Here is a 10,723-nt window from a genome sequence, read left to right on the forward strand (position 1 = left end):
GGCACTCTGGCCACTGCAGGCCAACAAAACCACCTCCCTGCATAGGTGAGCTTTTGGATTTTGAGTTAGCCTGTCTTTTTGTTCTTTTGTTCTTTCTTATTTTGTATGCCTGCTTGCTTCCCAAGCTTTTTTTTTTTTCCTTTTGTTGTTGACTTCTCATTCTGTAGCCTGGTCCCTTTCTCATAAAAAAAAAAAGCAAGTATTTTTTAAAACCCTAAGCCATCCTGACCCGACAATTGATGCAGGTGGAATGAAGGGCCAGATGGGTGAGTACCGGATCATCACACACATGCCCCCTCAACCCCACCCTTTCATTGAGTCACATTCACAGATATCCAGGGAAACATGGTAAGTATGTAGGTCACGGTCCACTGTTAATACAGTGCGAATGCGTTGTGTGGCCTTACATGCCCCTGGCAATCATGAGAAATTCCCATGTGTCGTGCAAGCAGAAGGGCAGGTATGGCAATGCTTTATGGTGACATTGTCGGCGACACTGCACACCAGCGGTTCCAGTTTTCCAAAGATCTTCTTGGGTATTGTACTGGAATGATATCGTTGCTTGCCAGGAAATGATAGCAATGTCTTTGCGTGAAATGGAAGTCACGTCCATATTTCTGTCTAGGGTATACCTGTTGAAGGACAAACCTTTAGGCCTGTTTGTCACCTTTGACCCATCTGGCATAGTTTTCATTGAATGTCCGATTTTCCTTGATAAGAGCAGTTGAGTATCATAAACACAGGGAGCTTAAAGTCACAGCAGGCACCTTGACTACCAGCAGAGGTAAGAGGATGAGCATGACAAGACCGCCACCCTGTGGCCACATCCTGAATCGCAGGTCGCCGGCTACTAGAATTCAAGCCTTGCTGGAGAAAGGGCAAAGGAACGCCGCCACAGGAGACCTGGGAACCGGGAAATGGATTGGTGGTTAGAGCCTTTGATTCTGAAGCAAAAGGACCCCGGTTCGAGCTGCCGGGACGGGACGCACCCAAGCCTGAGACGCAAGGGCATGCTCCTGTGTGCTAGGGCACCTGCTGTGCCCATTCCCTGTATCTGTCCCTTTCTCTTCTCCACCTCTCACTTTCTCTCTCATAGTAAAGTAAGTCAAAATCCCCCCTAGCGGGGGGGGGGGGGGGGGGGAGGGGTGCAGGTGAAAAGGTGCCCAACACAGGTTTCAGAAGAGAGAAGGCATCCTTGGCAGGCTCCTGTCACATGTACTTGGCAATTTTATTCTGGTAGAAGCGTTCACTCTCACCCTAGGTTAGCTAATTGGAAGCTTTTAGGGCAGAGAAAAGGCCACAAAGAGGCAGGGGATCTCCGTGTGCTAGGGAGAGGAGACCCCTGATAGGCATGTGACTCAAATGGTCACATCCGCATGGGACATGCAGAGCTTCCAGGTGAACTGAGAACCTACCAGGGAGTCCTGGCCCCTTTCTAACAGGAGGACCGATGTCTTTTTGAGGCAGTAGACACACAGGAGTCTCTCGAAAATAGGACTGACATCGAACCTTTAGGCAGGTCTCACATTGTTTCTGCCTTTGAGGCCCAGGGCAAAATTGCTGAACCCATTCCAGAAAGAATGAGATGTGTCGGGGTCCAAACGTGTATTCGGAGGCTTTGGGTGCCCACTCGCAGGCTCTGGAGGACCATCCTGACCCGACAATGTGAGCAGGTGGAATGAAGGAGCAGAAGGGTAAGAACTGGATGATCACGGACGTGCCCCGCGTTCATTGAGTCACGCTCACACATATCAAGGGAAAGATGGAAAGTACGTAACACACAGTCCACTGTGAACACAGTGACAATCTGTTGTGGCCTTCCATGCTCCTCACAATCATGAGGACATGGAAGAAAAAGAGCAGGCATGGATATGCTTGATGGTGACATTACAGAGGACACTGCACACCAATGTCTCCAGTTTTCCAAACAGGTTCCTGTCTTTGGCACTGGAATGATATCTTTACTTGCCAGAAAATGATAACAATGTCTTTGGGTCAAATGGAAGTCACGTACCGTACATATTTCTCTCTAGGATATCCCTGTTGAAGGACACAATTTAGACCTGTTTGTAACCTTTGACCCATCTTGCATAGTTTTCATTGAATCTCTGATTTTCAATGATCAGAGCAGCTGAGTATCATCAACATGGACGGGGGGGAGGGGGGGGCTTGAAGTCGGGGCAGGCACCCTTACTGCCAGCAGAGATGAGAGGATGAACGTGACAAGGCAGCCACCCTGTGGCTCCATCCTGAATCCCAGCTCACCCGGTACTAGAAGGCAAGCCTCGCTGGAGCAAGTAAGGGCAAAGGACATCGGCCATGGGCCCGACAAGAAGCAGGAAATGGCTTAGAGGCTAGAGCTTTTGACTCAGAAGTCAAAGGACCCCGGTTCGAACCTCCGGGATACAGGCAAGCCCAAGACACAAGGGGACGCTCGTGTGTTCTAAGTCACCTGGTGGGCCCCTTTCCTGAAGGGGTCCTTTTCTCTTGTCAATCTCTCACTTTCTCTCTCATAGTTAAATAAGTCAAATACTTTTTTTCCCCCCTTGCGTGGGGGGTGGGGGGGCGCGATGAAAACGTGCTCAACACACGTTTGTGAGGAGACAGGGGGTCCTTGGCCGGCACCTGTCATGTGTACTACACAATTTTATTCTGATAGAAGGTAAGCAAATCGATTCCTATTCAAGACAGGTCAAGAAGGAATTGCAGAGCCTGTGGGAGTGGCCTTCAATGCACAAGCAAGAGTCCTTGCGCCTCTGTCATTGGGGGGAAAGAAAACCCCGCTCCTTTGAAGTCCTGGAGTTGTCAGGCTCCTTCTCAAGACACCCCGACCAGCATCCCCACACATTTCAGCAGAGGTGGCACCTAACCATCACCAGTGACAAGGGTAAGTGAGCAGTCCACGAACATGGACTCAGATGTTCTCAACGATTTTGGAATCTCTGAACGTTTGATATGTGAGGCAGGCTCTCCTGCTCAGGCAGCCGGCTTGGCGCTCGTGGAGACCCTCCTCCTGCAGCCAATTAAAGGACACTTTGCGGAGCTGTCTCTTTCCCAGAGAAACACACCCTCTGGGCCCTGCTCCCTCACATTTCACACAGTCCCGTTCCAGTAGACTCCCCACTTGTAAGTGAGGGGGGGAACCCGCAGAAATTGCTCAAAATCCACAAGAACGACTTGGGCTGGCCCATGGCCGTGCGTTGGACATCTTTGTGAATTACATAAATCTGACCCTTTTTCTGAAGAGGGCTGATTCTCTAACCTAGGGTGAGAGCGTTCTCTCTCACCCTAGGTTAGAGAATCGGGAGCTTTTCGGCCAGAGAGAAGGCCACGAAGAGGCAGGGGCTCTCCGTGTGCTAGGGAAAGGAGGCCCGTGACACACATGTGACTCAAACGGTCACATCCGCATGGGACATGCAGAGCTTCCAGGTGAAGTGAGAACCTACCAGGGGGTCCTGTGCTACTTTCTAGCAGGAGGACCGACGTCTTTTTGAGGCAGTAGACACACAGGAGTCTCTCGAAAATAGGACTGACATCAAACCCTTAGGCAGGTCTAGACATTGTTTCTGCCTTTGAGGCCCAGGGCAAAATTGCTGAACCCATTCCAGAAAGAATGAGATGTGTCGGGGTCCAAACATGTATTCGGAGGCTTTGGGTGCCCACTCGCAGGCTCTGGAGGACCATCCTGACCCGACAATGGAAGCAGGTGGAATGAAGGAGCAGAAGGGTAAGAACTGGATGATCACGGACGTGCCCCGCGTTCATTGAGTCACGCTCACACATATCAAGGGAAAGACGGAAAGTACGTAACACACGGTCCACTGTGAACCCAGTGACAATCTGTTGTGGCCTTCCATGCTCCTCACAATCATGAGAAGTTCCCAGGTGACGTGGAAGAAAAAGAGCAGGCGTGGCTATGCTTGATGGTGACATTGCAGGGGACACTGCACACCAGTGTCTCCAGTTTTCCAAACAGCTTCTTGGGTATTGTACTGGAATGATATCTTTGCTTCCCAGGAAATGAAAGCTGTATCTTTGCATCAAATGGAAGTCACATCCATATTTCTGTCTAGGGTATCCCTGTTGAAGGACAAACCTTTAGGCCTATTTGTGCCCTTGACTCATCTCATGTCCAATTTTCAATGACCAGAGCAGTTGAGTATCATAAACACACAGAGCTTGAAGTTCTGGAGGCACCTTGACTGCCGGCAGAGGTGAGAGGATGTATGTGACAAGGCAGCCACCCTGTGGCTCCATCCTGAATCCCAGCTCACCTGGTACTAGAATGCAAGCCTTGCTGGAGCAAGCAAGGGCAAAGGACATCAGCTGTGGGCATGGCAAGAAGCGGGAAATGGCTTAGAGGCTAGAGCTTTTGACTCTGAAGTCGAAGGACCCCAGTTTGAACCTCTGGGACGCAGGCAAGCCTGAGACACATGGGGGCGCTCGTGTGTTCTAAGTCACCTGGTGGGCCCCTTTCCTGAAGGGGTCCTTTTCTCTTGTCAATCTCTCACTTTCTCTCTCATAGTTAAATAAGTCAAATACTTTTTTTCCCCCCTTGCGTGGGGGGTGGGGGAGTGTGATGAAAACGTGCTCAACACAGGTTTGTGAAGAGAGAGGGCCTCCTTGGCCGGCACCTGTCATGTGTACTTCACAATTTTATTCTGATAGAAGGTAAGCAAATGGCTTGGCGGTTAGAGACTTTGACTCTGAAACCAATGGACCCCGGTTCGGTCCACCGGGCCGAGAGTCACCCAATCCCGAGAAGCAAGGGGTTGCTCGTGTGTGCTGGGGCTTCTGATGTGCCCATTCCCTGTATCTGTCCTTTTCTCTTCTCAACCTCTCACACTCTCTCTCATAGTTAAATAAGTAAAAGTCCCCTCTTTCGTGGGGGAGGGGGTGGCAGGTGAAAATGTGCTCAACATAGGTTTCTGAAGAGAGAGGGCCTCCTTGGCCGGCTCCCATCACGTGTACTTCGCTATTTTATTCTGGAAGGAGGTAAGCAAGTCAGCTCCTATTCAAGACAAGTTAAGAAGGAATTAAAGAACCTGTGGGAGTGGCGTTCTACCCCCAAGCAAGAGCCCTGTGGCCTCGGTCATTTGGTGGAAAGGAAACAGCTCTCCTTACAAGTCCTGCAGTTGTCAGGGTCTCTCTCAAGACACCTGGACCAGCACCCCCGCACATTTCAGGAGAGGTGGCACCTAATCATCACCAGTGACAAGGATAAATGAGCAGTCCATGGAAGTGGACTCAGACGTTCCCAACAATTTTCAAATCTCTGAATGTTTGATATGTGAGGCAGGCTCTCCTGCTCCATCAGCAGGCTTGGTGCTCGGGGAGGCCCTTCTTCTCCAGCCAATTCAAGGATACTCTCTGGAGTTCTCTTATTCCCAGAGAAATACAGCTTTCTTGCCCTGCTCCCTCACATTTCATACAGCCACTGTTGGTAATTAGCACTGATGACTTCTGTCTCCCATAGGACTGCATGCACCATAAGTTTTTCTAGCTTTCTGTCAGTGGTCTGCAAGGGGGAGGTTTTCAGCTAAGCTCCAGCATGATTTCTCAGCACAAGTGTGACCTTGTAATATAAGCATGTGGAGTGTTCAGCAGTAGGGTCTTACCATCTATTTCTGGTGGGAAACCAAGAGCCTTGGCTCTTGTTTTAGGGGTATTAGAGACCTCTCTGGCCAACAACTCACTGGAATGTATCCAATTCCTGGCACTGAAATTTTTCTAGTAACATTCTATAGCTCTGGGCACACCATTATCCAGAAAAAGTAGGTTTCCATATGGCTTATTTGTTACATCTTAAATATTGTTTAACCTTCTCCTTACCCTTCTTATACTCGGTCTCTTTCCCTGATCTCACTTAGGCCATTCTACCTCCAGTAATCTATTAGTTGATTTACTCTTCCTTCTCTTCCCCTCCCAACCTCTTCTTCTTCCTCTTTTTTTTTTTTTTTTTTTTTTTAGTTTTCTTGAGGTAGGGTCTTGCTCTAATCCTGGCTGACCTGGAATTCACTATGCAGTGTCAGCGTGGCCTCAAATTCACGGTGATCCTATCTGTGCCTCCTGAGTGCTGAGATTAAAGGCATGCACCACCACACTGGCCACACTGAATCATTTCTATTGTGATATCGACCCTCTATGAGCTAATCACATCAGAAGAGCCTTAGGTGTGCAGTAGGTAAAATGCTACGATTTTGCCTATATGGGCACTGTATGAACATGAGTCCAGTTTAGAAGGTTCTCAGGGTGAACAGGCACAGCATGGGAAAGGGAAGTTAGTATTATATATTCCCCTCACAATGTCATTCTTTATGCCATCCATAATATTGGTGAACTGGATGTGGTGGTGCATACCTGTAATCCCAGTACTTGATAAGCAGAGGCAGAGTAAGGGTGGAGTTTAGTTAGGGTATTATGGGATATAGACATTATTTTTGCTCCAAGAACCTGAAGATAACTTAGTATGTTTTAACTGCAGAAACGTAATAGTTCTTATATTCTTATAATATTTCTTTCTTTCCTTGCCTTAGGTCCTGATGTATTTAGTTCAAAAAGTCTTGCTCTTCAAGCCCAGAAAACGATTTTGAGCAAAATAGCCAGCAAAACTGTGGCTAACATGTTGATTGATGATACCAGCAGTGAGATCCTTGATGAGCTCTACCAAGTCACAAAGGAGCACACCCATAGCAAGATGGAGGCCCATAAGATCATGAAAGACTTAATCAAAGTAGCAATCAAAATCGGGATCCTCTATCGGAACAACCAGTTCAGCCAAGAGGAGGTTGTTATTGTGGAAAAGCTCCGGAAGTTGAATCAGACTGCCATGACCATGGTCAGCTTCCATGAAGTGGAATATTCCTTTGACAGGAATGTGCTCTCTAAGCTTCTGCTTGAGTGCAAGGACCTGGTACATGAACTGGTGCAGCGACACTTGACACCCAGGACCCATGGGCGCATCAACCATGCCTTCAACCACTTTGCTGATGTGGAGTTCCTCACTACCCTCTATAGTCTAGATGGAGAATGTAGGCCTAACATCAAGAGGATTTGTGAAGGAATTAACAAATTGTTAGATGAGAAGGTCCTTTGAATGCTTTTGCTCCTCCTGAACTTTGCTGCTTTATAGTTATAACACCAAACCTGATCTAGTGCAAATCAAGAAAACAAGTAGAAACCCTTGTTAAATATCCCCTTGTTCTGTCCTCTTTGTGCTCTCATGCTAATGCCAACCTAGGCTCAGGTATACTTACCTCTGAGTTCAGGATGAGGTCTGTACTCTAAATTGCCTGTGTTTGCAGGACCAGAGGACAGCCATCTGTTCTAAGTATAAAGGCTGTTTTGCTTACCACCATGAGCTCTGATTCTCAGAGTAGAAGGAGCCCTGGCCTGGGAACTGCAGTACACGGGTTCTGTTACCAGCTCCACCAGTTGTGATCCGGTCCTCAGTCTTGGAACCATAATGCCTGACTGCCTACCTCATGGCTGCTGTGCCACAGAACTGAAAGGAATGGATGATGGACAAAGAGTTTGCCTCTCCATCCTCATCCACTCAAACCGAATCTACACTAAGCTTTATAGTCCTCCACTAAGGCAGCCATCTGCTTACAGATCTGAGAAAACTTTTCTTCCTCCATCCCCTCACCTATATATCTATGAACAAAGGCAATTTGTGATCAACTGTGTCCTCAAGGGCCTTAGGAAACTCCTTCCTCTATCCCCTCACCCACATATCAGTGAACAAAGGCACATTTGGCTGACACACTGCAGCACTGAAAAGAATGGGTAATTAGTATTCATCCCCTTCCACCTGCTTCCATTGTCGGGTCAGGATGGTCAGGATGGTCCTCCAGAGTCTGCGAGTGGGCACCCAAAGCCTCCGAATACACGATTGGACCCATGTTCGATTCCCCAGAACCGACGTAAATCAGAAGCACAGTGGCTAATCTCTGTCTCTTTCTTGCTTTCTCTCTCATAAAAAAAAAAAAAAAAGAGTAACAACTAAAAGAAGCCTGTCAATACAGGCTGTTTTGGCTATTATGCTAAAGGCTATTATGGCTATTATGCTAAAAGACACTGAATGATAATTTAATCCCCCATTTAGTTTCTTTCCAGGTAGGCTGACTTGGATCTCACTTTATAGTCACATGCTGATCTTGAACTCATGTCAGTCCTCCTACCTCTGCCACCACACCTGGATATTCCTCTTTTTTAGCTTCTAATAGGGCATAGGAGTTTTCTTTCTTTTTATTTTTTAACCGCCACTCAAACCTACCTGGGTATATTTGTATGTAACTGCACTTTATATTGAAAAACTAGGTAGCAGTCATCTATGTAACATATACAGCATAGTGGTAAAATATTTTAATTGCTTATATAAGTCCTTCTGCTGGCCACTTTCAGGGCTGCTAAATATTTGCTATGAGTCTGTTGCAGTGGGAAACCCCATTTTGAAATTTGAGCCACTCCCATATTTGCTATATCATATCCTGGCCATTTAATAATGTTCTAATTGTCAGTAACTGCTTTTGACAAGTGCCTCCAATTGTTCAGGCATAAAATTAAACATATATCTTTTGAGGTAGGGTTAGCCCAGGTAGACCTGGAATTTACTATGTAGTTTCAAAGTAGCCTTGAACTCATGGCAATCCTTCTATCTCTGTGTCCTGAGTGTTGGGATTAAAGGCATGCACGCACCTGGCAATATATTCATTTCCTTCCTTCCTTCCTCCCTCCCTCCCTCCCTCTCTCTCTCTCCCTCTCTTCTCTCTCTCTTTCTTTCTTTCTTTCTTTCTTTCTTTCTTTCTTTCTTTCTTTCTTTCTTTCTTCTTCCTCTCCTCTCCTCCTTCTTCTCCTCCTTCTTCTTTTTCTTTTTTTTGGCCAGCACTACAAGTAAGGATAAAACAATTAAAACCTGATAAATGTTAGGCATGGTGGCAAACGCCTTTAATCCTAGCGCTCTGGAGGTAGAGGTAGGAGGATTGTTCTGAGTTTAAGGGCAGCCTGGGACTACAGAGTGAGTTCCAGGTCAGCCAGGAGTGAGATCCTGTGTCAAAAAAAAAAAAAAAATGGTTGAAAGGATGGCTTAGTGGTTAAGGTGCTTGCCTGCAAAACCAAAGGTCTCAGGTTCAATTCCCCAGGACCCATGTAAGCCAGATGTACAAGGTGGTGGTACATGCATCTGGAGTTCATTTGCAGTGGCTAGAGGCCCTGGAGTGCCCATTCTTTCTCTCTCTCTGCCTCCTTGTCTGTCTGTTTGTCTGTCTCTCTCAAATAAATAAAGAAAAGTAAACAAAAAATTTAAAAAAACCTTAATAAATACCAAGTGCTTTTAAATATTTACTCTTTATTCTTATTTATGCAAATTTTATACATAATAGGTTAGTTTAAAATTTGTAGTGTTATGCACTGAGTCCAGAGCCTTATACTTTCTGAGCAAGTGCTTTACTACCACATTACACACCCAACTGCAAAAAACTGGGTTACATGGCATATAGGACCATGTAAATGATGACTTAGTTAATAGTAGTATTTATTTTTTCTGTTATATTTGAGGCAGGATTTTGCTATGTGGCCTATGCTGGCTTGGAACATACAACTATGTCTGGCCAGTGATATGAATTTAGACCATTAGTTGACTCTCTTTATCTATTTAACTAGATATTTATTTAGGATAGCTTATAGATGCATTTATTATTGTTGTTGCTATTATTATTATTGTTTTTGTTTTTCAAGGTAGGGTCTCACTGTAGCCCAGGCTGACATGGAATTCACTATGTAGTCTTAGGGTGGCCTTGAACTCATGGAGATCCTCTTATCTCTGACTCCCAAGTGCTGGGATTAAAGGTGTGTGCCACCACACCCGGTCTTTGTTTTGTTTTTTCAAGGTAGGGTTTCAAAGCTCTAGTTCAGGCTGACCTTGAATTTACTATGTAGTCTCAGCATAGCCTCAAACTCACAGTGATCCTAGTACCTCTGCCTCCCAAGTGTTGGGATTAAAGGTGTGTGCCACCATGCCTGACTGTAGATGTATTTAGTGATCATGATGAAAGGTGTCAGCACAGTGGAAGCCCTTGGGGATCCAGGGCCTTGGATTGGGGAGCTTGAACTCACAGCCATCAGCATGCCCTGCTTCTCAGCCACCGCGTCTTCTAGTGCATCTTCATTCATCTTGGCAAATCCTCACTTCTTTGAGATGTGAATTTTCTATCCTCTGGGGTACTTGAATCTGGCCCTGTTCAGGGCATCAGCCATATGTTCCTTATTCTGCATCATGCTGGATATGATGATCTGGTCCGTGTGAAACCCTCTGTATATTTGAGCTTTTCAAATGCATTCCACATACCTGTTTGCAGTATAGATTGGTGACAGCATGAAAGCAAAGCCATGAACATTGTCTGTTCTGTCTGCAAGATACCTTAGGGGCAACCCATAGAGCAATAGTCACATGCTTTACAGCCATCATGCACCAGGCCCCATGAGTGATGGGACTTGGTGGTCCTAATTGACTGTAGGTTGAACTGAAGTGGTGAGTGAGAACCATTATTAACTTGGAATCATTCTCAACATATATTTATTCCATATTAATGAATTATGCCAGCTTTATCTTCATAGTAGTCTCATTATTTTTATTAATCTCATTTTTTATAGTGCTTCAAGAACATTGCCTTACTCACCTAAACTTCCTTCCCTTGAGTCCCACCTCCTCAATGCTCTATCT

The 10,723-nt window shown here is 46.2% G+C and overlaps 1 protein-coding gene across 1 annotated transcript; it reads left to right on the plus strand.

Moving 5' to 3' along the window:
• The first annotated feature begins 2,908 nt into the window (after positions 1-2,908).
• On the plus strand, positions 2,909-7,096 carry LOC123464432 (tumor necrosis factor alpha-induced protein 8-like protein 3). Its single transcript, XM_045161316.1, has 2 exons — positions 2,909-2,948; positions 6,537-7,096. The coding sequence occupies exons 1-2, from the start codon at positions 2,909-2,911 to the stop codon at positions 7,094-7,096; spliced, it is 600 nt and encodes a 199-aa protein (XP_045017251.1).
• Positions 7,097-10,723: the final 3,627 nt, after the last annotated feature.

The sequence above is a fragment of the Jaculus jaculus genome, chromosome 11, assembly GCF_020740685.1.
Source record: "Jaculus jaculus isolate mJacJac1 chromosome 11, mJacJac1.mat.Y.cur, whole genome shotgun sequence".
Classification (NCBI taxonomy): domain Eukaryota; kingdom Metazoa; phylum Chordata; class Mammalia; order Rodentia; family Dipodidae; genus Jaculus; species Jaculus jaculus.

Coding starts and splice junctions, on each gene's coding strand:
- LOC123464432 (XM_045161316.1), top strand. CDS start 2,909: ATGGACTCAGATGTTCTCAACGATTTTGGAATCTCTGAAC. Junction 2,949..6,536: donor CGATTTTGGAATCTCTGAAC/GTTTGATATGTG, acceptor TCCTTGCCTTAG/GTCCTGATGTATTTAGTTCA.